Raw genomic sequence first — 25759 nt, 5'->3', positions numbered from 1 at the left:
AAAACATGCACATCACAAATTCTGACATAAATACCATTGTGGTGCAGAACCTCTCAAGTTACTTTTCAGCCCAGATGGTGAAAACACTCAGTTTCCACAGTTGCACAAAACAATGCAGGACTTTTTGGAGTGTCCACAAAAATGGTTGCAAAGAAAGGATACAAGCAGAACAAACCCTCTCAAAGGCCAGTTGATGGAATCCTCTTCTGTGAACTCTTCCACACTCAGCATTGGTTCAGACAGGTGAGTGACTGGTTACCCTGCTCAGGGTTGAGTGTGTTGGGTTTTGTTTGCCCAGGAGGACATTCAGTTGCTGAAGGAGCTCAGAGTGAACCACTACCTGTTGTCTCTCTCCTGGCCTCGGATTATGCCCACAGGCATCAAGGGTAAGCACAGCAATTTCACCACATTCTTACCACTATTTATCTCAGTAATTTTACTCCTGAATAACCCAATTGTTTAAAATTGCTGTTAAATAGATCTCAGTTTCTTTGTGTGCAGAACAGAGTTCAACCATTACAGTATTCCCACTGCTGTAAGGTAAAATTCCTTAGTTAAAATTTTTAGATTTCTATTCTTCCAGTTATTTGAGAACCAATCCAGGGAATTCCTTGTCTGTGCTTTCCATCAGCTGAGCAGCTGAATGAGAAGGGAATACAGTTCTACAATGATACAATTAACAGCCTTCTGGAAAACAACATTACCCCCATTGTGAGCCTCTACCACTGGGATCTTCCACAGGTAAGGCAATATTTAAATTAGAAAAACTCCTAATACAAAGGCTTCTAATAGGAAATTTATTTCTAAATTTAAGGACTAAAAGTACTGTAGAAAATTAATTATATGTTCATGATTTAAGTACTTGTAACTATTTCCTCTTCATTTGCATTTCATATGCACCAAGCTTGGAAAAATCTCCCTCTGAGCTACTTGTGAACTAAATTGTGAAGTGCAATTATTGATTCCTGAAATTCGTATTTCCAAAGGTTCTCCAAGAAAAGTATGGAGGCTGGCAGAATATAAGCATGATAAATTATTTTAATGATTATGCAAACCTGTGCTTTGAGAAGTTTGGTGACCGTGTGAAACACTGGATTACTTTCAGCAATCCTTGGGTAAGTTCCCCAGGCTGTGCTTCCAAACACTCCCACTGCTCTGCTCTGTCCCCAGAATCCCATGGAAGTGACACTGGAGGAAAGTAGATTAAAAATGGGGAGGGAGAGGGAAAAGGGAGAGACTTGTACCCTTTATCTTTGTGGACAAAAATCTCAGCAGGCCGATTCCAAACAAAGGCAGTTTTAAGATGTGAAATTCCAGTGAAGTTTTTAAAAAATCAGCTGGAGAGGAGAGAGGGACCTCACTGCAGTTTACACCTTCCTCGTGTGGGGAAAAGGAGGGGCAGGCACTGATCTTTTCTCTGTGGTGATCAGCAACAGGACCCAAGGGAATGGTCTGAAGTTGTGTCAGGGGAGGTTTAGATTGGATACCAGGAAAAGGTTCTTCATCCAGAGGGTGGTGGGCAGTGAACAGACTCCCCAGGGCAGTGGGCACAGCCCCAAGGCTGACAGAGTTCAAGGAGCATTTGGACAACACTCTCAGGCACAGGGAGTGACTGCTGGGGATGGTCCTGTGCTGGGCCAGGACTTGGATTCGATGAGTTGGGTAAAACTTGGCTGTAATAATGCCAAGGTCATGGGTTCAATCCCCTGTGTGGGCCATTGACTGAAGAGTTGGACTCAATGATCCTTGTGGGTCCCTTCCAGCTCAGCATGTTCTGACTGAGTCAGAGAGGCCCTGCCTGCATTGCCTCAGGTCCCTCCACTAACACCAGTCACCCACACCTTGTTCCCCACAAGCCACAGCACAGCCAGGTGGAGGGGGAGCAGAGGGGAGCGAGGGGAGGGGAGGGAGAAGGGGACTGGGGAGGGACAACCCATGCAGGGGGGCATAGGATGCCCATCCCCAGGGGGACTGGGGAGGGACAACCCATGCAGGGGGCACAGGATGCCCATCCCCAGGGGGACTGGGGAGGGACAACCCATGCAGGGGGCACAGGATGCCCATCCCCAGGGGGACTGGGGAGGGACAACCCATGCAGGGGGGCACAGGATGCCCATCCCCAGGGGGACTAGGGAAGGACAGCCCATGCAGGGGGGCACAGGATGCCCATCCCCAGGGGGACTGGGGAGGGACAGCCCATGCAGGGGGGCACAGGATGCCCATCCCCAGGCTGGCAGCACGTCCCTGGGCTCGGCTCAGAGCTCCCTCTGTGTGTTTGCAGGCAGTTGCTGAGAATGGCTACGAGACAGGAGAACACGCGCCGGGACTGAAGCTCGGGGGCTGTGGGGCCTACAAGGCTGCTCACCACATCATCAAAGTAAAGCTGCAACCCTGCCTGAATTATGTGCTCAGTTACAGTTTTTAGCAGGTTTTACTCTTTAAACAGAAATATAGTTTAGAACAGAGATATTACAATGCAATTTCACCTGCCTTTAAAACATCAGTGCATGTTCCAGTGTAGCCTGAAATTGTAGGTGCTTGTTGTCACACTGTTGCAACAACTTAAATTTTCCTTGTCATTTAAGTGTCTCTTACAATGTTTCAATTTGGTTGAAAAACGAATATCCAGGTTACTCCTGAAACAAACAGTAACATCCTGATTGTTGATTTTTGCAAGTGACTTCAGGAAAGATGCTGCTTGTTAAAATTGGCCTGAATAAATGAGGCCAAGACATGTCAAGCTTGGAGACACTGGACACTACAGGGAATGCTGTGGAACCTCCATGAGCATCTCCTGCAGTTTAGGGAAGGAATTTCATAAATGCTTTTTTACTTCCTGCATGAAAGTTTATGTAATATATACAAAAGTAGTTCTGTGATATTTTCAGACAGGTCTTAGTGCAAAAACTGCCCTTGCTCTTCCCCACTTTCCCATACTGGCAGTGGTGTACGAGATGGAAAGCCCAGGGCACGGGCTCAAGCTCTGCCAGGGGAAAGTGAAGTTGGAGAGCAGAAAAAAATTCTTTGCAAAGAGTGCTCAGGCATTGGAATGGGCTGCCCAGAGAGGGGGTGGATTCCCCATCCCTGGAGGTTTTTCAGCTGAGCTTGGCCGTGGCACTGAGTGCCATGATCTGGTAAAGGGACTGGAGTTGGACCAAGGGTTGGACTTGATGATCTCAGAGGGCTTTTCCAACTCAATCCATTCTGTGATTCTATGGATGTGGCACTGAGTGAGAATCCACCTTGTCTTGATCCAACCCCACTGTGATCACCAGCCCAGGGCACAGAGTGCCCTGGGCTGGTGATCACAGTGGGGTTGGATCAAGGGTTGGACTTGATGATCTCGGAGGTCTTTTCCAACCCAATCCATTCTATGATTCCTTGTGTTTTCCCTTCCAGAGCCACGCAAAGGTTTGGCACTCCTACAACACCACGTGGCGCAGGGAGCAGCAAGGTAGGCAGGACTCAGCCTGTGGCTCTCCTCCTGGTTAGAGTAAGGGCTCCAGGGGGATGCCCAAGCTGCAGGATTGCCCTCTGTGTGCCCAGGGATGGTTGGCATCTCCCTGACGAGCGGCTGGGGGGAGCCCGTGGACCCGCACAGCCAGAGCGACCGCAACGCTGCCGAGAGGTACATCCAGTTCCACCTGGGATGGTTTGCAAACCCCATCTACAGAGGAGACTACCCCGAGGTGATGAAGAATTATGTAGGTAAGTCCCAGTAACCAACTGGGGATGAATCAATGCCATGCTCTGAGCATATTCCAAGGGAACAGCTCCTAGCCAGTGTCAAGGATGAGGACACAGGTGAGACAAAGGGCACCAACCCCTGGGCCAGCAGGCTGGCCACAGCTCCTGAGTGGTCTGGGGACACATTAGAACATACTAAAGCACTGTTTTCTCCATGTGTCATACCCAATTGATTTCTCCAAACCAAAAGGAAGAAAGATTCTTTTGTGTTAAAGAAGCAAACACACCCAAGTGGCCTCTAAACTTAGACTGAGCTCAGGAACATTCTATTTGGCCCTAGCAGAGGTGCCCAGAGAAGCTGTGGCTGCCCCATCCCTGGGAGTGTCCAAGGTCAGGTTGGACTGGGCTTGGAGCAACCTGGGCTGGTGGGAGGTGTCCCTGCCCATGGCAGGGGTGGAATGAGATGATCTCTGAAGTCCTTTCCAATGCAAACCATTCCAGAATGTTACGATTCCATGATTTACTGTTGGTGAGGTGAAGCAAACAAATGTCCAAGCTCCTCAGAAGTGTTTCCTGTAATTATTTTGATAGGTAGGAAGAGTGCCCAGCAGGGCCTGGGGACATCAAGATTACCAACTTTCTCAGTGCAAGAGAAAACCTATATTAAAGGCACCTCGGATTTCCTGGGAATAGGTCATTTTACTACTCGTTATGTTCTTCAGAAGAACTTTCCCTTTCTCCAAGTGTCTGGTTACCACACGGACCGGGACTTGGCTGAACTGGTGGACCCAAACTGGCCAGCTCCAGGTCCTAAGTGGCTTTATTCTGTGCCCTGGGGATTCAGAAGATTGCTCAACTTCATCAAGGTGGGTAGAGGAGATCTTTCATTAAAAAGGAAGCCAACAAAATGCCTGGTTACACAAAGGAGCTGCACTTACACTCCTTTAGATTTTCAACAGTTCCACCCTATATATTTCTCTTGTATTAGTTGGAAGTTCTTTTGTCAAAAAACCCTTTAATTTTAGTTCAGAAAACTAAAGAACTGAGTCATCTTAAAATAAAACCCAAACTTAAATTAAATTCATAGTTATACTTTTTTTCACTAAAGGTAACTAAGTCAACCTAGAAAATTGCTTTTTGGGCATTTTGCTGATCTCATGTTGTGTCAGAATCAGAGTATTTTCTGAAGCAGTCTGAAGGCAGCTGTGCTTGCAGACCCAGTATGGGAACCCCCTGATCTACGTGACAGAGAACGGCGTGTCGGAGCCAGCGCAGGGCACGGGGCTGTGTGACGAGGGCAGGATCCTCTACCTGAGGGGATACATCAACGAAATACTCAAAGGTACCTGCAAACAGCTCCTCAGGGTTTGGCTTCTGCAGTGTCTTCACCTTCTGATTAGTTCCACTTGTCTTTTGCAGCATAAAGAGATGGATATGAACGGGTCAAAGCAGGCAGCAAAGCAGAGTAATAAAGTGCCACCCAAATGACAACCTAAGCAAACATATTGACTATAAATACCATACCCTACATGACATTTAATATTGCAATACATCAGCAGTTTCCACTTTCAGAAAGGAGAAATTGCATTTAACTACCATGCTCGTAGAGCTCTAGTCCCTCTAAGCTACAGACAACATTTTAAAAGACTCTAAATTACTTTGTGCTTTGCTGTTTCTCTGTCCTCCTCCCCATCTCTTTCTGTACAACCCAAACACCCAGAGAACCCTTTTTTAAGGACAACAAACACAAGGCAACACGATTAGCAGATTATTTGTCTTGTGTTTGCAGCTCTGAATGATGGAGTTAATGTCAAAGGTTACACTGCCTGGTCACTGCTGGATAAATTTGAATGGAACAAAGGATTCTCTGAAAAATTTGGGCTGTACCACGTCGACTTTAAGAACAAGAACAAACCTCGGTACCCAAAGGCATCTGTTGATTATTATAAAAAGATTATCAGTGCCAATGGATTCCCAAACCCAAGAGAGGTGATGTGAACTGCTAATTTTGTCGGTTTTTAGTTTGATATATGGGCAAATATCTCATTGAATTTCAGGAAACTTGTATGAATATGGTAGGTGAAGTGTCACTTTGGTTCTGTAAAGTAGGGATGTGTTTAACAGACACTGGAAGTGGGAACAGCCTCAATTACTGTCTCCAAAGCATCCCACAAACTCTCATTGGACTTACTGAGGCAACCAAAATTCTCCAGTGCTCTGTCAGATTTCTAAGCAGAAAACTATACATATTATTTTCCATAGAATGTGATTTAAAAAATTCTATTAAACAATTAACTCGGAGAAATATATTGCAATAAACCCCACGGAGATATAAAGAAACTTGAGAAAATCATTGAGATTTTGAGAGAATGAAGCAGTTTCAAGTCTCTTACAGTGGACAGGAGGTGAGGGCCAGAGCAGAGGCAGGACCTTGCAGGCTCACAGAACTTCTGTCACCTTTCAGGTGGAAAACTGGCATCGGAAGGCCATGGACAGCTGCTCTTCCACACACCAGCACCTCGCTGCAGGTAACAAAGTGTCTTCTGAGACTATTCTGAAACTTTCAGATTTTAAATCTCTCTGTGAACACTCTTATTAGCAGGTCCTAAAAGGTGCTTTCTCCCTGAAAGCACAAGTCTCTAAAGAAAAATGTGTTTATTTACTGTCTCCAACTAAAAGCACCATTAGTGAATGGATTAACTGTGGAATACACAAACTGGAAGAAATGCTACTTCAAGTTGAGGTTAGGGATGACAGTGTTCTCCTGAAAATAAAAGTGCTAAATGCTTCCTCCAACACAAACCAAGACAACCACACAGACAGAAAGTCTGTAAATGTTTGACTTCTACAGAAAGAGGAACTATAAAAAAAAAGGGCTAAGGACTGGCCTAAGGTTGAGCCAAGTTTTACTCCTGGTAACAAAACCAACACAACTCGGAGCAGCAGCTCAAGAACACACAGCACAGGCTAATCCAGCATTCCCAAAACCTTCCTGGAGTAATCCAGGCCCTTCCATAATTCCTGAACTAGTGGATTTCTTTTAAAAATGATCAAAGAAGAGTTGTGGAGTCTTCTGAGGAGGATTAGCTAAGTGCACATGGCAGGAAATGCCACTCCTCCCAGGATTACCCTGCTCAGCCTCAACTCCCAAGGTCCATGTTCTGCAGGAATTAACTGGGTTCACTGAACTCATCCAGGATTACCTGGGGAATGAAGTTCTACAACATCAAACCTATTTAATTTTTCAAACAGCTACAGAACAATCTTAAAAAGGCCCAAGTGCTTCCCAGGGATTTCTCTTTGACAAGTTCCTTTTCTCCCCTTTCCCCTTGGGGTGGGGGCAATAAAGATCAAAGGCACAGTAAAATACTGATAATACACTGAGAGTAATTCACAGCAAACATCATGAGCACTGGATGTCCTTAGAAAATTACCTTAGAAAGAAAAAAAGGAGGGAAAATTGTCATGGATTTGCTCCAGCTTTGTAGAGTTAGGAAATTTGTTTTCTTTGTTGTTTGTGCCAATGTCAACAGTTTTATGTTCAAAGACTCTTTAATCTGTGTTAACTCTCAGTGAGCAATCAGTGCACCCCAGAGGATTCAACTGCTTACATATTACTCATTTCTCAAATTTTAGATTCCCTGATCACTCACATGGAAATGGTGACAGAGATTGTTCTTCCTACAGTTTTCACACTCTGCATCCTCATCTGTATTGTCCTGCTAATATTCTACCTTCGACATCACACCTGAAATTGCACATTCCCACACACCTTTCTGCAAAAGGAATAAGATGCAGCTGTTTGGAGTGGTTGAGATTTACCACAGATGCCTCTTTTTATACCCCTGTAAAGAAACATTATTTATCCATCCAAGCTGTTAGAGCCTTTTCTGGTCCATTCCCAAAACATCACTTTTTAAAATCAACTCCCAAAGTACATTCTCTTTCTACATCACCTCCTACTGATTTCAAGTAGCAGATTTTATTTGTTATTCTTTTTAAAACTGTGATTTATTCACCAGAAATATAGTTGAGATTAAAGTGGTTCAAATCTTGACAGTACAAATTTCAAGTGATTAAAAAGCTGCTTGCAAATCCTGATTGGAGTCTGTTCATCAATACACTTTTAATTACCACATAATTGCTCTTTGAAGAGAGGCAGGCATGTAATTTTAAAATAGAAAATTATATCTTTTCTTCAAATTATTAAACTGATAGTTATTAAGATGTAATATTAGGAAAGGGGTAAGAAATAAGATTTAGTGAGGAGAAACCAGAAATTATAGAAATGTAGTTTTAAAAGACATGAATGTTGGGGTTTTCCTTATTCTTACTTATCAATAGCTAAACTTCTTTATGCAAAATGTTTGTGTTTCAAGTTATTTAGTCAGCACATACTAAACTATGGAACTGTTTAAAATCAGACTGCAAATATTACACATACATTAATCAACACAACACCTGCAACTGCCAACCCCACATACTGAAAGGATTAAGCCCAGCCAATTATACTGATTTTCTTTGCAAAAATTATGCCAAACATACAAGACAACACTGTTAAAATAACTCACTTCACATTGAAGGAATAAAATGATTTGAAGAGGAGAGAGAAGTGTATCCAAGAATACTCCAAAATATAAATGCAGGGGGATAGAAAACCAGATTGTCAGAGGATTCCAGGACCCTGGATAACAACATTCCAAGTCTATTGGATGAGGAAGCATCACTTGGCACCAGGAAAACACGACAATATTACTGAGTTTGTTGGTTTAGAGAACTCACAACAGTCTGACTGAACCCTTAATGCACAAAAATAAAGTATGAAACCCCAAAGTGCACAACTTTATTGAATGCTTGTAAATACATGAACAAAAAAATCTACTGTATTTGCAAAGTATTTCTACTGTACAGTGTTACATGAACAATATTTACAAACCAAACAGGTGCCTGCAGATGAATTGTGTAGGTCCCACTTAAGCACATTAAAGCCAAAGATGAACTTGAAAGAATCAGTGTTTGTAAACATCCTGTTGGGACACAGAAGACACTGAACTTTACCTTTCCAGTCCTGCCTGCAGAGGAACATGAGCTCATGTGAAATGCACTGGGCTGCAGGTGGTCATTGTGACAAAATAGAGTCTTTCCTCACTGCTCCCATTAACTGTGGAGTCGGAAAAGAGCCCTGGGAGGACAAGGGAAAAGCTTGGGATGAGCCACTGTCCTTGGCAATGGAGGGATTAGTTCATGGAGCAGCTTCAAGAACTGTTTCCAAAACTTCAGTTTTACTGAAGCACTTCATGACAAAAATGAGTAACAGCAGGAAAGTTTTACTAAATCACCACATTCTATCAAACCTCACTCCAAAAAAGCACATTATTTCTTTTTCACTTGTTCTGCATTTCACTCCAGTAAGGAATGTCTTCTCCCCTCAGCACCTGCTTCCTTCCCTGACTAGAGACCAGCATTCCTAACAGGGGAATTTCTCCTCAAAACCAGTCTGACATACAGGCAAAGATTTTAGAAATAAATTGCAAGATTCTGTGGATAACATTTAACCAGCTCACATTTGGAACTGTCTTGTCATTTCAACTCTAAAAACATAGACAAGGTGAGAAGGCAAAAAGTCACCACTTTCTGGAAATACTCAATTCTCTAAATACCACCTCACTCTTCTATTCAAAGGCAGAACATCATTTTGCTTTGAGGAAAAGTCAATAGAAGAGTCAAAGAGTTCAGACCCACTGAACTCAGTATAGAACTGGATTTGTTTGAGGTGTGTGCCTCCATCATTTCCTCTCACCACCAACAGTCCTTACCTGAATGGTTTGATGCCATATGTTCAACTGGAGGATTAGTACTAACTTGCCACATGGTTTTCACCTCCTTTGCTCCGTGCCCACTACTTATCTCCACCTTCCACATTTCAGGGTGTTCACTGAGAGAATAAAAAAAAATCAAAATTCAGACTCAGCTGGATTTTAATGCTGCAAATGCTGAAGTTTCTCTTACTTTTGATAGAACTTCTTCACAACAGCTGGTCTGATGGGCAGCTGGAACACGTGCTTCTCATTCAGAGGGTTCTCCTTGTAGTACTTCATGCAAACCCTGCAAGAGATATCACAGAATCACAGACTACTCTGAGTTGGAAGGGACCCACAAGGATCATTGAGTCCAACTATATCATCCAGTTACTTTCTTAGGAGAAATGCTTGTGCAACACTGCAGAAACCTGGTGCACAATTAACTGCTCTCACATCTTATTATCTCCTTCAGTTTTTAATTTGAGTCACAAAGCAACATTTAGCAGCAAATCCAACTGCTCCTTCTGCAATCTCACAATCATCAGCATAAAGGAGAGCTGCTTTACCTGAGTGTTTCTTTACAACTGCCAAAGAATCTCTATTTCTTATTGTTATTTGAGGAGAAAGAAGTAAAAATGAAATAGTTACTGTGTCAAAGGGAAGAGGTTCTCATGTCTAAACTGGAGTAAGACTCTGCAGTTGACCATTATTTCCAGCATGTGGTGAAGCTTCTGAACACGATGAACTTGTTCTTGTAGATCCACTGAGGTGGAAATGAAGTAATCCTGGAACAGCAAAGAGCTTCTGCTCTCACCTCAGCACTCCCTTTCCACACACATAAATATGCTCAGTGCACTAAAAGAATCTTCATGGTTTTTTGAGGAGCCAAAGTTTAAAGAGGCCCAGCAGACTCAGAACAAAGTTCCAGCAAAGTGTGACCAAAGATTCCCTGTCCTGCCTGACAGTGACCTGGATGAGACACTGAGCTAATTATACAGGAATTAGGAAACAATGACATTCCTGCAGTTTGTTGTTCCACTCTCATGATCTGCAGCTCAGTTCTCAGCAGATAAGCATGACCTGACTTGCATTAGCTGAGCATGCCCTACTTTATACTGCTTTTAGAGTTTAAAAATAAAACTAAAGCATCTCACCAGGTAGGTTAATGTTGCAAGTTCCTGGCCTGTAAAATGAACAAGAGACAAAAAGTAATTAAAATGTAACACATCGTATCAGATAAAATATAAGCAAGATTCAGGGAATCAAACAGGGAACTCTACCAAAGAAAAGTACAAAGTCACTAAGAATGTAATGTTATTTATTGGCATGACTGTTTATTCAAAAGAAATAAAAAAGCCCTGCCAAGTGGCCATGGTAGAGGCAGGATTTGTGTGCCACCAAGGCTGCACAGTGAGGAAACCCACCACACATTCCACACAATCCCTCCTTGGGACATAGAGGTTTACAAGGGGTGAAAATAAAAAAGCAAAGCAAACAGAATGAAACCAGGATGACAGAACAAAACAGAAAGGAAGGAGGTAACAACAATGGTAAAACACAAAGCTACAGCTCCTTTGAAACAAATTAGTTTTTTAAATTTTGAAACCCTGTACAACTGAAAAGTTCAATTATGAAGGAGCTGGAAACTGCACCTGAGCAGATGGGAACAGAAGAGAGATGGAGGTTACCAAGAAGTTCAGTATTTCCTGCATGGAATACCTTTCCTCTTGAATGTCTGACCATGTGAACAGGTACCAGACCTACCTATGAAAAAGCTGACATAATCCTTCTTCATCTTGTCCAGCCCAATCTCAAAGAGCATTCGAATGGGGGTGATGCCACTGAGGGCAACCCCCTCCATCCGGCCATGGTAGGACTGTTGGATCAATGTCCGTAGGAAGCTGCTGCTCCCCTGATGGATCTGAACATGGAAAAAGGATTCCTATGATGGAACTGTGTGTGAAAACATCACCTTGTTTAGAAGTACAACTCCATGGAAACAGAGACACACTGTGAGACGTGAGAGCACTTTAAAAACAATGCACCACAAGGGAGGGCAGTGAAGTGACAAGAACTATATTGTAGTGTAAAGGTTTGCTCTGAAATACAAATACATACCCAGGGCTGTATCTCCCCACGTTCCAGGGATTTTATCACCAGTGTGAAACAGTCTATCAACTCCTGATAGGAACTGACACCTTCAAAGACAAACACACAGTATTTTATTGACCAGTCCAGGTGTTTTCTCTGGCTGTTAAGTCAGAAGCAATGGGCCAACACACAAGAACCAAACCTCAATTAAAGAATGAGAGCTGCAATAAATGACAGAGTGCTCTGCACTGGTAACTTTGCCACATGATGACTTTAAAAAGGGTTACTCTAAAGAAACAATGATCAGAGACCACTGAACTTGGATGACTCAGGGCATAAAGTAGCAGATTTTGTAGACAGATTTTAGCACCATTCTCTCTATATACACTGAAAATTGTCCTTCAGATCTAGAAAGAATAAAATGTTATACAGTTTTCAGTTTTAATGCAGATGGGGACTACCAGTTGCTCAGTACCTTTTACAGTCAAATGATTCCCCATCCCTGGAGGTTTTTAAGGTGAGCTTGGCCATGGCACTGAGTGCCATGATCTGGTAAAGGGACTGGAGTTGGACCAAGGGTTGGACTTGATGATCTCAGAGGGCTTTTCCAACCCAATCCATTCCATGATTCTGTGGATGTGGCACTGAGTGAGAATCCACCATGTCTTGATCCAACCCTACTGTGATCACCAGCCCACTCTGTGCCCTGGGCTGGTGATCACAGTGGGGTTGGATCAAGGGTTGGACTTGCTGATCTTGGAGGTCTTTTCCAACCCAATCCATTCTAGGATTCTATGAAATGAAATCCAGGGGCTCCTGCAGGAAGGATGCTGGTCTTGCTTTGCATGTTGTAAGAAAGTGTATCATCTTACACACCTGAAATGAGCTCTTTGATAAAAGAGACTGTTCATACCAGTTTTCTGAAGAGCTGATCAGTCCTTAAAACCTGTTTCCCTGCCAAAGCAATATGGTACAGCAGAGGAGAGGAGAATGAAAGGAAGACAGGTGGGGCAAACCCCCTCAATACACTTACTTCTCATTTTGCACCATAATTGTTCAGCAAAATCCAGGTCTCCTCGCTCACTGAAGATGGATTTTATGTAACTGTCCACTGCAGCTGTGTCACACTTGATGGTCTGGAAGAGTTTGTTGGTCTTCAGTTAAAAAAGGTGCTTGAGATTCAAATCCTTACACACCTGAACTTCTCCAGAGATCAAAGCTGGATCCATCACTAATATTTCCCCTTTTCCAGGGCAACTACCACTGCATAGGAATTTGGAAGCCTATTTTTTATTTAAAAATGAGTCTGATTCTTTCCAGAATTATCACACTGGATAACCAGCCTTGGGTCAGGGAGCAAAGTGAGACCTGAGATCCCAGCCAAGGGTTGTCTGGATACCCAGCAGTGCTCCTGGAAGCCAAAATCCATACATAGAAATTCTCAGAACAGAGAACTAATCCCCTGTTATCCTGATACAGAATATTTCTGGTTTAGTTGATACAGAAATTAACATATTTTTAACCAACAACACAGCAGAAACAGAAAGCAAAAGATCCACCAATTCTTTACATCTCTTTACATATATAAATATCACACAAGACACAGTGAAAATCTGAAATAGCTGCAGTTACAAGGGAAGTGAGATGAGAAAGCAACTGCTAGGAAATGGCACGCACCTCTGTTTCATTCTTGTTCCCAGACATACCATCTCCATCCAGCTTCTTCTTTAAATCTGGCAGAGGAAAAAAAAGATGAATTTCAGCACTATGAAAAAGAAAGATGATCAAACCAATCCCATTAATCCCCAGGCACAGCTTAACTCACAAACACACCGACAAACAGAGGAAAAATGTCCATTTTAAAGTGGTTTTACTGGGTAAGGATATGTCTGAAAAGACTTACTTTTAGCTATTTTTATTGTCATTACTTTCATACAAGAACATGGAACAAGCAGCCATTACCAGTGAGGAATTCCTGGACCAGTTCAACAGCTGATTCAGACTCCAGTGGCTCGGGCCACTCGGTCACACCAGTCTTCAAACCCTCAGCCAAAGCCTAAAGGCAGCAGGAACATCAAAACCACACATCAGTTCTTGCTGGAAGTTCTGCACAAGTTGTACTTCAGAACAAAGGGAACTTTGCCAAGAATCACAAATCCCTGCATGGATAACCAGGATTTAGAAAATTACAGAATTTCCTGGATGAGTTGTCCTCTTTGTATTCAAAGCTAAAACTCAACTCAAAGTTTAATGTAAAATAAAAGCTTAGAGTTATCTTTGAAACACCTGATGAATTTTTAAACAAAGTAAGTTTGTAACCCATGAAATCACTTTCTGTGGAAACCAGAAATGGGAATTTCTGCCCTGTACTTACCAGCAGAAGCTGCAGCTCCCGATACACCTGGTACACAGGACTCCTGAGGTCCCCACACTCCAGGGCAATATTCTGCAAGTGCCAGAAGTTCATGTCAGTTCCAAACTCCAGAAATCAAGTGTCCTAAAACTGTCATTGCTGAAATGCATGTTAGCAAAACTCATACTTTAAACTATGAACAGGTTTTGTTGGTTATATTTGTTATCCTTTACACTGCTCATGATGTAAGTTGTGCCAAGAGCTTGGGTTTGTTTTTCCCCTCTGGACTTACCAGTGTGGCAGCTGAAATCAGTGGGGGAGTCTCCAGAATCTTATCAACAATATTCCATGTAATATCAACATATATATTGCTTCCAGATTCTGTAATGGTGTCCTCTATTGCAGCAACTTGGATCAGCTCGTACTGAGCAAATCCTTTTGTTGTCACCTGCAATGAACAGATGGAAAGAATAAAAACAACAAACCCACCACAACAGTGATTGGTTTTTATGCAGCAAAAGCACTTCAAAAATGTTTCACAAACACACAAAAAAGGGTTAATATCAGAAAAATGCATTCTAAACATTCCCTCAAGACACTGATGTACTGTAAGATCATAAGAAGGTGAGTTCTTACACAGAATCTCTAAAGCTTCCCCAAACCAGCATTATAAACCCCAAAACAGAGTTTTAAACTTAAACTGAAGACAAGAGTGTAAAAACCTACAACAGATGAATGATGCCTTCTTTTATGTTCCATTTTGAGCTCTTCCAGGCTTACAAAACAGGTTTTATCAGCTGTAGGACCTAAGGAAGGAAAAGGGTGAGAAGGAGAAAAACATTAGACACAAATCTGGCACTTAAAATTCATTCTCAAATGGTTCTCAAGCATGACTCTGGTGTCCTGCAGAAAGCAGGGACTCTCCTTTCATTTGTACTATTGGCAAGAGCTGGTGTGAACACAGAAATGTTCAGGGTGAGTCAGTGGTTGTGTGAGAAGCTGAGTGGCAGCAGTTTGACTTTGCTGTTCTTGCCCTGCAGATACAGGTGCACTAAGTCTATTAAAAAGCTGTTTCCCCCCAGAACTCATTAAAAGATCTCTTCTCTTTTTAAAACCACAAACATAGAGCATTCCCAAGCCAACACCACACAAGAAAAGACAGCACCATGACATCAGAATTCCCACATTTTTGAGCCTTCCCCATTGAATTTTATCTCAGAATCCCAGACTATTCTGAGTTGGAAGGACCCCCAAGGATCATCCAGTCCAACTCTTCAGTCAGTGGCCCACTCAGGGGATTGAACCCATGACCTTGGGCATTGTTACAGCCAAGTTTTACCCAACTGATTATGTGCAACATGAAACCTTACCATGACATGAGACCATGTAAATGTTGATGCCTGTGATGTTCTTTCCAGCCCTGAGAGGCTCAGCCCCAACCCAGCAGGTGTGCTGAGGATCAGAACCATCACACCTGACCCAGAGAGGGGGAAGCACAACCAGGTCACCCATCCCCAGGTGGGTCATGTTGGGATTCTGCACCATTGTGTATAAGGAAACCAACTGCCTAGAAATAAGAACAGGAAGAAAATAAGATGCCAGCAAACACAGATAAATCCATCCCTGTTAAACCTTCACTCCTCTCTACCATGCCTTGTTAGCAGACTCAAATCATTTCACAAAAGGAATGCAGGATTATAACCATTTCTTTAGATGTTACTCAGTGAGGAAAGTCTCACACCTGAGAATATTATTCATATAATGTTTTCACTTAGACTCAGTCTAAAATCACACTGAATTTTACATTTTAAGCTCATTAAAAGAATATATTAATTAAGCAAACCACATTTTGGTACCATGACTTGGTATTTCAATAACACCAAAGACCCCAATCAGATTTTTAATCTTTTTTTTTAGCAGAAGCTTTACCAAGAAAAGAAGCACTGAGGTCTGAGGAAGGTTTTTGCTCCCCTACACCCAGTGAATCCCATCAATCCAAGGGCACAGCTCACAAGTGATTTTCCAGTACATCCTTCAGCTACTTTGTTAAACACTTTTAGCCAGGAGGGACCATTGTCAAGATGGAAAACTGTCACATGTGCTCATAAACTAATGACCAATTTTATTTTGGGTTTGAAAACAAAACAGGTCCTGAAAATTTGGAAAAGAGCCAAAAGCTGCAAAATAAAACTACATCAACAAGGGCAGGGAAACCTTTGCCACTTACTTTGCTCTTGCCACAGAAAGAGCTGCAGGTCCAGGACTCTCCTTTGGCAAAAGCTCAGAAGGAGAAAGAGCTTCATCTGGTTTTGATTCTTCCAATGAGTCACTTTCCTCATTGTGTGTCTTTAAGAAAGAAGTGGAGATAAGTCAAAAACTCCAAGGGGTGTGAAAATACTTGATGGGAATGGAAAAGTCTGGATGGGACTTAAAAAACTTAACAACTCACTGCACACTTACTGCTTTCTGCAGAATGTACACTGGACTGTTCCCATTCCAAAACCTTCCAATGGGGCTTTGGCAACTGCCCCCAACCAAACAGATCTCTACATCACTCTGGGAAAAAAGAATGGAAACTTTTTAATATATTATACAGAAATGCTGCATTCCAGGGATTTTTTGTACCAGAAACTGCAGAATTAACTAATTCCAACCCCACTGCAGCCATTCAAGAATCACAGTCTTCTGTACTTGATGGGAACACAAGCACTCCATGCCATGGGTGGAATCAAATCAACTGTGAAAATGCAACAACTGTCAACATTCAACTAATCAACACAGGAAGTTTAAATTCCAACAAGCTGATTGCAGCAAAGGCTGAAGTTTGGTTCTATAAACAAAACTTCAGAGAATCTGAGCTATGAGGGAACACTGGAAACTGCTGTCACCAGATATCCTTGAGATGGAGCACACTCATTGAAAGTGTTCAGATATCAATCAGTTCCTTCATCAAATATCAATCAGTTCCTTCTTTGAATATCTCACAAGAGCTCTAAATGCTGTTAGACATTAAAAAAAATCAATCCTGCCCCAAGAACGAAGGAATCTGTTTTTATTTAAGCTTTCCCACACAGAGCAATATTTCTTGAGTCTTCATTTCAAGTCTGGTTTTTACACTACTATATATTCAAACAAACACATGATTTTATTTTCAAACTGTTACCAAACTTACAAAACTCCCAAGATTAATACAACTATTAGAACAACCACTCTATGACTTTACCTCGTAGAGATAGGGATGTTCAGGGATACTCTCCCTTCCCTCTTCCTGTATCCTGAAGGAAAAGCAAACGCTGACACAGATGAGCTTTTCCCCTCAGCATCCCTAATTAAACAGCAGGATTAGCGACACACACTGAGCCCCCCACAGCAACCAGTTAACTCAGCCGCGACCCCACAGGCCGGGCCGGCGGGAACGGCCCCGACCCGCAGGGGAACAGGGCCGGGAATGGCCCCGACCCGCAGGGGAACAGGGCCGGGAATGGCCCCGACCCGCACGGGAACAGGGCCGGGAATGGCCCCGACCCGCACGGGAACAGGGCCGGAAATGGCCCCGATCCCCACGGGAACAGGGCCGGGAATGGCCCCGACCCGCACGGGAAGAGGACCGGGAACGGGGCCGGGAACAGAGCTGGGAATGACTCCGGTCCCGTTAGGAGCGGTAGCCGGGAATGACCCCGATCCCCACAGGAACAGGGCTGGGAACGATCCCGATCTCCACAGGAACAGGGCTGGGAACGACCCCGATCCCCACGGGAGCAGGAGCCGGGAACGATCCCGCTGCCCACCGGCACAGCATCCCCCTCAGCCCCGGCACTGCCCACCGGCACAGCAGCCGCCTCAGCCCCGGCACTGCCCACCGGCACAGCATCCCGGTCAGCTCCGGCACTGCCCCGCACTGCCCACCGCCGCAGCAGCCCCCTCAGCCCCGGCACTGCCCACCGGCAGAGCATCCCGGTCAGCTCCGGCACTGCCCCGCACTGCCCACCGCCGCAGCAGCCCCCTCAGCCCCAGCACAGCCCCCTCAGCCGCGGTAACCGCTGCCCACCGCCGCAGCAGTCCCCTCAGCCCTGGCACAGCCCCCTCAGCCCCGGTAACCCCTGCCCACCGCCGCAGCACCCCGCCCAGCGCGCTCGCCGCCCGCCGCCGCCGCTCCGCCGCCGCCATGGCCGCCACAGCCGAACCTCCCGCCAGACGCGCCGCGCGCGCGCTCTGAGGGGAGGGCGGAGCGCAATGAGGATCCCTCCGCCGGAAAGGAGTTCCCAGCCTTTGGGAGGGCACTGAGAGGGACAGAGGCCACCGGAGAGCTCGGGATGGGCACTGAGAGACGCGCCGGGGCCGGATGGACTGGGGCCGGGCCAGAGCTGGGCCAGTGCTGGGGCTGGGGTTGGGAGCCGATGGGCCGGCGCGGCAGCAGCGTCGGGCACGGAGCGGAAGGACATGCATCGTAATTAAAGGAGGGTGAGGCGTCCTTCCTTTTCCGGGCGGGGCGCGGCGCAGACGGGCGGGCCACGCGCAGCTCCGCCATGGTGAGCGCAGCGGGACCGGGGCCGGGGCAGCGGGACCGGGACGGGGGGGGAGCCGGGAGAGCAGCGGGGCAGGGCCGGGCTGGGATGGGCTGGGGGAGCCAGGGCCGGCGGGCAGGACCGTGCCCTGGGCAGCCCGAGGGCCGCGCTGGCGGCGTGGGGCGCGCGGCCGCCATCTTGGGCCCGGCAGCGCTCGGCGGCCGCGTGGGAGCCGAGAGGGGCCCTGAGGGGGGCAAGGGGGGCCTCAGGGCGGTCCTGAGAGGCCCGTGAGGGGTCCCGTGAGGGTCCGTGAGGGGGTCCCGTCGGGCCCGTGAGGGGCTGGGCCGGAGCTCGGCGCGGTCCCCCCCCCCCCCCAGTGCCCCTTTCACCGGGTACTACACGGCCTGGGCCCCCATCGCCACCTGCAGAGCCTTTTAGTTACCCCACGGATTAATCTACAGCAAAACAAGCCCTCGGGAGCATTTGCGACTACGAGCCGTGGAAAAGAAGGGCCTCTATAAACGCCTCATTTATTTTTCTTATAACCTGTTTTGGTTTTTAATAGCGAAACATGTTTTAAGAGGCCTTGGTCCGCAGCCAGTTTGCAGGTGAACAGCTTTTCCTGCCGGCACAGCTCGGGCTGTGCTCTGGTTCCTCCACCCCATCAGGTTTGCTGCTCGTGTTGGGCTCTGCACTCACCAGGGCCAGGCCCTGCCAGTGCCCGGTGTGACAAACACAGCACTTTATTGCTGGTTAATTTTGAGTGGTTTAGTATTTCTAATACCTCTAAAGCGAGTTTTGGATGGGAAAGGGAGGGCAGATGCTTTGCCTGCATTATTGTCACGAGATTAACAACCAGCACAGTATAATATTAAAAGATTAGTTTTTAGAGGGTGCTGTTATTTTTGGGCATCCTTTCAGCCTTTTGAGAGGCAGCTGATGCTGAGGGCAGTTTAATTCTTCACCTCACAAACTTTAGGCACCAGGGATTTCTTGGAGGGCCCAGACTTCACAAAAACTCCTTCTGACCGTGTGACCACCTGCAGTCATTGTGAGCTTCTAAATTGTGTTAGGGAAGTTGGTTTCAGCATTGCAGCTGTTAAGTATAATCTAAGTAATATTAGTAAATATTTAAGTATTTTGTCTCACAGAATCCCAGACTGTTCTGAGCTGGAAGGGACCCCCAAGGATCATCGAGTCCAACTCTCAAGTCAGTGGCCCACACGGGGGATTGAACCCCTGACCTTGGCATTGTTACAACCAAATTTTAACCAATTCAGCTGATCTCAGGGTCATTTAAATATTTAAATAAATAGAAAGGGTGGGGGTTCTGTGGGGTTTTTAAATAGCAGATGGGGTGTAGTTTAGAAGGTGTTTATTAAAGAGTGCAGAGATTCAATCCTAGAGTAATCCTGCCCCAGTTCCTTGGAAATCCATGGATGTAGTTGAGCCCGTGGGCCGTGCCTGGGGCACAGTTTGGAGTGGGCAATATTGCTGTGATGACGTAATTTGCGTCCTATGCGGTGCTCAGCGACAGTTGCCTGCTGTCGGTGTGCTGGCACTGCCAGCTGACGACCCCCGAGCTCTGAGCGATATTGGAGGCGTGGCGATCCCGGGAATGCCGCCCCTCCTTCCGTCCCTGTGCTGAGAGCTGCCCTTGCCCCCCTCCCCAGGCTTGCGCTCGGCCGCTGATCTCGGTGTACTCGGAGAAGGGCGAGGCCTCGGGGAAGAACGTGACGCTGCCCGCGGTGTTCAAGGCGCCCATCCGGCCCGACGTGGTCACCTTCGTGCACACCAACCTGCGCAAGAACAACCGGCAGCCCTACGCCGTCAGCGAGCTCGCGGGTACGGGGCGGGGCGGGGGCAGCAGCAGCGCCTGCCCTGGCACTCTGGGGGGCTGCTGGGAGGGCACGGGGTGGGGTCAGGGAGAGCAGCAGCGCCTGCCCTGGCACTCTGGGGGGCTGCTGGGAGGGCACGGGGCGGGGTCGGAGAGCAGCAGCGCCTTCTCTGGCACTCTGGGGGGCTGCTGGGAGGGCACGGGGTGGGGTCAGGGAGAGCAGCAGCGCCTTCCCTGGCACTCTGGGGGGCTGCTGGGAGGGCACGGGGTGGGGTCAGGGAGAGCAGCAGCACCTTCTCTGGCACTCTGGGAGGCTGCTGGGAGGGCACGGGGTGGGGTCAGGGAGAGCAGCAGTGCCTTCTCTGGCACTCTGGGGGGCTGCTGGGAGGGCACGGGGTGGGGTCAGGGAGAGCAGCAGTGCCTTCTCTGGCACTCTGGGGGGCTGCTGGGAGGGTACGGGGCGGGGCGGGGGCAGCAGCAGCGCCTGCCCTGGCACTCTGGGGGGCTGCTGGGAGGGCACGGGGTGGGGTCAGGGAGAGCAGCAGCGCCTTCCCTGGCACTCTGGGGTCTGTTGGGAGGGCACGGGGTGGGGTCAGGGAGAGCAGCAGCGCCTTCCCTGACACTCTGGGGTCTGTTGGGAGGGCACGAGGTGGGGTCAGGGAGAGCAGCAGCGCCTTCCCTGGTACTCTGCTGCTCTGGGGGCTTGTTGGGAGCTCACAGGTATGGGGGCACTGTGGTGGGCTCAGGCTGCAACACACCTGGTACTCTGCTGCTCTGGGGGCTTGTTGGGAGCTCACAGGTATGGGGGCACTGTGGTGGGCTCAGTCTGCAGCACACCTGGCACTCTGCTGCTCTGGGGGTTTGTTGGGAGCTCACGGGTATGGGGGCACCAGGGCTGAGGTCAGGCTGCAGCTGGGAGAGCAGCAGCGCCTTCCCTGGTACTCTGCTCATGGTATCATAGATTCAGTTGGGCTGGAAGAGACCTCTGAGACCATCAAGTCCAATCCCACTGTGATCACCAGCCCATGGCACTCAGTGCCACATCCAGTGTCACCTTAAACATCTCCAGAGTCAGAGATCCACCCCCTCCCTGGGCAGGCCATTCCAATGCCTGAGCACTTTCTCTGGAAAGAATTTCTTCCTGATATCCAGCCTAAACCTCCCCTGGCAGAGCTCAAGCTGTGCCCTGTCCTACTGCTGGTTGCCTGAGAGAAGAGACCAACCCCCACCTGGGTACAACATCCTTTTAAGTAGTTCTAGAGAGTGATGAGATCTCCCCTGAGCCTCCTCTTCTCCAGGCTAAACAACCCCAGGTCCCTGCTCTGGGGGTTTGTTGGGGTCACCATTTGTAGGGGTAAGGGGGGTCTAATGACAGCCAGAAGAGATCAGGCACAGCAGCATCAGCAGGCTTAGCACTTGGAGTTTACAACTTTTAGTGACAGCTTTGCCTTTTATCTACTCTTGTGTATAATATGCCATCACACCACTGGTTAGTCAGCTCACCAGGCATACATGGAAACATTCCACTGGCTCCAAGGTATCCCACATTCCACAGGTGGCTCTCTGCTCCCTAAGGGTGCACTCCAAACTGCTTTCCTTCAGGGATACACTCTGAACTGCTCCATGTCAATCTCCTCATCAATCACCTCAGACATCAGAGGGTTCACAAACACACTGTCATCCCCACAGGTGTTAACAGTCGGGTGGGAATTGTGTGAAGTATTTTTATTGCTCCCAGGAGCATCAAAGTGCTCTGGGGGCTGAAATGTCTTACTGGGAGATTACTCTGCCAAGGTCCTGTGGTGGGATCTACGTTCCTTGCAATAAAAGTACAAAATGGAAGTGTATCAGGTGAAAAAACACACTTTAGATCCCCTGCTCCATATTCACCACGTGAGGCTTTTGCCAACAGAAATTCTCTGCAAATGGGCATTTGTTAAGAGTTGTTTCAGGAGCTTGTAGATGTGGAAAACTTCTGCTTCCCCAGAAAGCTGTGCTGGGGATGTGCATTTCGACCTTATTTCTAAGGTTTCATGTAAACATTTTAACCCAGGAGTAGCAGTGACAAGTCACTCCAAATGGAGGATGAAGCTTGAAAACGAGTATGTTAAACATCTTATGTCAGCAGCAAGTGCATTAACATGCTATGAATAAATTTACCTGATTAATGTTGTTTTGCTGAAGTGATGAGATTCCACTTCATTGGTCCGTGTTTCTGAAGCACATGATAACAGTGGAAGTTCTGATTGGTGCCTTGAGTTCAGCATCTCTGGCTTTGGGAGGATCACAGTGTTGTCACTCTGAATGAACCTCTTTCTGTTGCAGGTCACCAGACCAGTGCCGAGTCATGGGGTACTGGGAGAGCTGTTGCTCGTATCCCCCGAGTGCGAGGAGGTGGCACGCACCGGTCAGGCCAGGGTGCCTTTGGCAATGTATCCTTCCCTGGCAGTGCCTCCATGGGTGCTGCAAACTGACCTCTCAGGCTCTCAGTGTGGAGTGGACTCTCCACTGGCTCCTGCTGCGTCTCTGGAGCCACGGGATGTGTCCTGTCTTGCCATGATGTCGTAATTTGCGTCTTACTCTGTGCTCAGGGACAGTTGCCTGCTGTCAGAGTCCTGGCACGGGTGGCTGACGACCCATGAACGCTGAGCAAGCACTAAAGGGTCACTTTGGGGAAAAGAATGTTCCAAAGGGTTGTCCTTAACTGTGTCTCAGATGTGTCGTGGTGGCCGCATGTTCGCCCCGACCAAGACCTGGCGGCGCTGGCACCGCAGAGTGAACATCACACAGAAACGTTATGCCATCTGTTCTGCCCTGGCTGCGTCTGCCCTGCCAGCCCTGGTCATGTCCAAAGGTGGGAGTGTTGGCCTGGGCCAGTGCTGGGTACCACATGGTGGTTCAGTAGGAATTTTGTGCTTGCTTTCTGTTCATGGAACAAAGATTTGCTTAATACTCAGGTACATCAAGTCCTGTCTGAGACAGGCCTGTAGGAGTCCTCTGAAACTCCACTGCTGTGCCTGAATATTAGATCATTATTTCATTGAACAGCATTGCTGAGTTGCACCTCCCAATGGAGGATCAAGCTTAAAAATGACTGTTAAACATCCTGGGTCAGACTCAAGTACTTTAATATACCAAGAACAAATGTGTCTGATGTAGATTCATTTTGCTCAAATGATGAGATTCCACTTCATTGGTCCGTGTTTCTGAAACACATGATAACAGTGGAAGTTCTGACTGGAGCCTTGAGTTCAGCATCTCTCTGCCTTTGGGTGGATCACAGTGTTGTCACTCTCTGAATGAACCTCTTTCTGTTCCAGGGCATCAGACCAGTGCTGAGTCATGAATTTAATTTCCAGTTTATCATGTTCTATCATTTGTGAATACACAAGGCAATAACCTTGAGAAATGGGTAGCAAAATGTCTTGTGAAATCCTCCCTAGGTCACCGCATTGAGGAGATTCCAGAACTTCCTCTGGTTGTTGAGGACAAAGTGGAGGGTTACAAGAAAACCAAGGAAGCTGTTCTGCTCCTTAAGAAGCTCAAAGCTTGGAATGACATCAAAAAGGTGAGTTGGTGAGGTGTGTTTCTAAGAGCCAAATGCAGGTGAATTCCAAGTAGTTGTGCATTTCAGCCCTGAGAATGATGAACTCCTCACTGGTCCGTGTTGCAGATGCACAGTGGTGATGGTGACGTTCTGACTGCAGCTGTGGGGGGTGCCTGGGGGGATTGTTGGCCCCCTGGGGTGCTCACAGCTCTGCCCTCTGCCAGGTTTACGCCTCCCAGCGCATGCGGGCCGGGAAGGGCAAGATGAGGAACCGGCGCCGCATCCAGCGCAGGGGGCCCTGCATCATCTACAACGAGGACAACGGCATCATCAGAGCCTTCCGGAACATCCCAGGTACCTCAGGCTGGCTCTCCTGCCAGGACACTGCCTGGCATGATGAGGTTCCACTTCATTGGTCCGTGTTTCTGAAACACATGATTGGGTGGAAGTTCTGACTTGTGCAGTAGCTGATACGCTCTTAGTGAGAACTGCTTTGGTGATGTTGAGGGTGTTTGGGACAAATGTTACAGCTGTTCCCAACCCTGAGCTGCATTTGGAGCAGTTAAAAATAAGCTTGTCAAGTTTGTATCTGGTAAAGGACTGATAATTAATAATTCTAAAATGCAATAGATTTTCACTTATGGGTGTATGTGGCTCTGAGTGTCGAAGCCAAAAACCCCCAGTCCGTTTCTGCATCCTTCTTGCCTATTGCTTGATGTGAAGCAGAAACTGAGGGGCTTGCTGTGCTGGTTTGCCCCAGGGATCACTCTGCTCAACGTGAACAAGCTGAACCTGCTGCGCCTGGCGCCGGGCGGGCACGTCGGCCGCTTCTGCATCTGGACCGAGAGCGCCTTCCGCAAGCTGGACGACCTGTACGGCACCTGGCGCAAGGCAGCCACGCTCAAGAGTGACTACAAGTGGGTGCAGCCCCTGGGAGAGCCGGGCTGGGGGAAAGGGTGCTGGGGCTTCCTCCTGAATGCCTGTGCACAGGGAGTTAGCTGTGGCTTGATCATCCGTGTTTGGTTCACAGCCTGCCAATGCACAAGATGACCAACACGGATATTGGAAGAATCATGAGAAGCCAGGAGATCCAGAAGGCCCTGCGTGCTCCAAAGTAAGTGCTTTCGTCTCATGAATGTGATGGGTGGTCTCTGTAGTCATTGCCAAGCATGAGGTGCTGTTGAGGGGCCAGACCTCTCTGTGCTGGGCTGGCATTTCCTTTGATTCTGGGTGTAAACACAAGGAATTGCAGTTGCCCAGATTTCAGGGGAAATTTCTCAAACCTGTCATTGCAAACAGAGGTGACAGTACATGTCTGTGCTTCCCAGGAAGAAGATCCAGCGCAGGGTCCTGAAGAAGAACCCGCTGAAGAACCTGCGAATCATGATCAAGCTGAACCCCTACGCCAAGACCATGCGGCGCAACACCATCCTGCGCCACGCCCAGAACGTGAGTGAGGGGCAGGGCTGACTGGGGGGTGGTGCTGGACTCACACACTGATGGTCTCTGTCTCTCTCTTAGCACAAACTGAAGGAGGAGAAGAAAGCCAAGGCCAAGGCCAAGCTGGCAGCCAAGGCCCCGGCTGCGCCCAAGGCAGAGCCCGCAGCCAAGAAGGCCAAGATGTCCAAGCCAGCAGGAAAGGGCAAGGCTGAAGCGTGAGCACAGCCCTGTGTGAGCACAGCGCTGCCCCAGGGCCCTGCGGGGTGTGCAACCAATAAACGCAGTTGGAACCGAGCAGACCGTGTCGGTTGTGCTGTCTGAGCAGGCGGGGAGATGGAAACTCTTCAAGCAGAGAGGGGGAGAGTCGGGCTGAGCCCGCGGGACCGGGGTGCGCTCGGGTGGGCTGGATTGGCATTAACCCGCGTAGTGCCGTGCCCAGCAGCGGCCGCGCGGTGGCAGCACCGCCCGCGGGAGTGCCATTCGCGGTGTGACGTCACG

At 47.5% G+C, this 25759-nt stretch overlaps 3 protein-coding genes and 5 non-coding genes across 8 annotated transcripts; 7 read left to right on the top strand and 1 right to left on the bottom strand.

Moving 5' to 3' along the window:
• The first annotated feature begins 324 nt into the window (after window positions 1-324).
• Window positions 325-8161, top strand: LCTL (lactase like). The gene is made up of 11 exons (XM_071568302.1): window positions 325-386; window positions 632-741; window positions 987-1115; window positions 2282-2377; window positions 3400-3454; window positions 3547-3708; window positions 4279-4553; window positions 4903-5029; window positions 5477-5676; window positions 6152-6215; window positions 7324-8161. The coding sequence occupies exons 1-11, from the start codon at window positions 368-370 to the stop codon at window positions 7437-7439; spliced, it is 1353 nt and encodes a 450-aa protein (XP_071424403.1). The 5' UTR covers window positions 325-367; the 3' UTR covers window positions 7440-8161.
• A 353-nt stretch (window positions 8162-8514) lies between these two features.
• Window positions 8515-18634, bottom strand: ZWILCH (zwilch kinetochore protein). Its single transcript, XM_071568301.1, is given in 22 exon segments — window positions 8515-8869; window positions 9504-9622; window positions 9697-9792; window positions 10137-10273; window positions 10643-10671; window positions 11253-11409; window positions 11607-11686; window positions 12613-12715; window positions 13257-13312; window positions 13542-13635; window positions 13954-14025; window positions 14225-14380; window positions 14659-14738; window positions 15303-15499; window positions 16160-16278; window positions 16393-16488; window positions 17156-17207; window positions 18041-18195; window positions 18197-18272; window positions 18274-18377; window positions 18379-18453; window positions 18455-18634. Coding segments are annotated over 22 exon segments (2325 nt in total). The 3' UTR covers window positions 8515-8777.
• Window positions 18385-25555, top strand: RPL4 (ribosomal protein L4). Its single transcript, XM_071568303.1, has 10 exons — window positions 18385-18461; window positions 20111-20282; window positions 22600-22706; window positions 22990-23128; window positions 23718-23842; window positions 24046-24175; window positions 24582-24738; window positions 24852-24935; window positions 25150-25270; window positions 25343-25555. Exons 1-10 carry the CDS (start codon window positions 18459-18461, stop codon window positions 25478-25480), a joined length of 1176 nt encoding a protein of 391 aa, XP_071424404.1. The 5' UTR covers window positions 18385-18458; the 3' UTR covers window positions 25481-25555.
• On the top strand, window positions 19930-20029 carry LOC139678279 (small nucleolar RNA SNORD16). The gene has a single exon (XR_011699007.1). It is a non-coding gene; the product is annotated as a small nucleolar RNA SNORD16 (small nucleolar RNA).
• LOC139678274 (small nucleolar RNA SNORD18) lies at window positions 22453-22524 on the top strand. The gene has a single exon (XR_011699003.1). It is a non-coding gene; the product is annotated as a small nucleolar RNA SNORD18 (small nucleolar RNA).
• LOC139678278 (small nucleolar RNA SNORD16) lies at window positions 22827-22926 on the top strand. Its single transcript, XR_011699006.1, has one exon. It is a non-coding gene; the product is annotated as a small nucleolar RNA SNORD16 (small nucleolar RNA).
• LOC139678275 (small nucleolar RNA SNORD18) lies at window positions 23444-23515 on the top strand. The gene has a single exon (XR_011699004.1). It is a non-coding gene; the product is annotated as a small nucleolar RNA SNORD18 (small nucleolar RNA).
• Window positions 24210-24280, top strand: LOC139678277 (small nucleolar RNA SNORD18). Its single transcript, XR_011699005.1, has one exon. It is a non-coding gene; the product is annotated as a small nucleolar RNA SNORD18 (small nucleolar RNA).
• Window positions 25556-25759: the final 204 nt, after the last annotated feature.

The sequence above is a fragment of the Pithys albifrons genome, chromosome 13, assembly GCF_047495875.1.
Source record: "Pithys albifrons albifrons isolate INPA30051 chromosome 13, PitAlb_v1, whole genome shotgun sequence".
NCBI classification, from domain to species: domain Eukaryota; kingdom Metazoa; phylum Chordata; class Aves; order Passeriformes; family Thamnophilidae; genus Pithys; species Pithys albifrons.
This window is presented reverse-complemented; position numbering and strand designations above follow the sequence as displayed.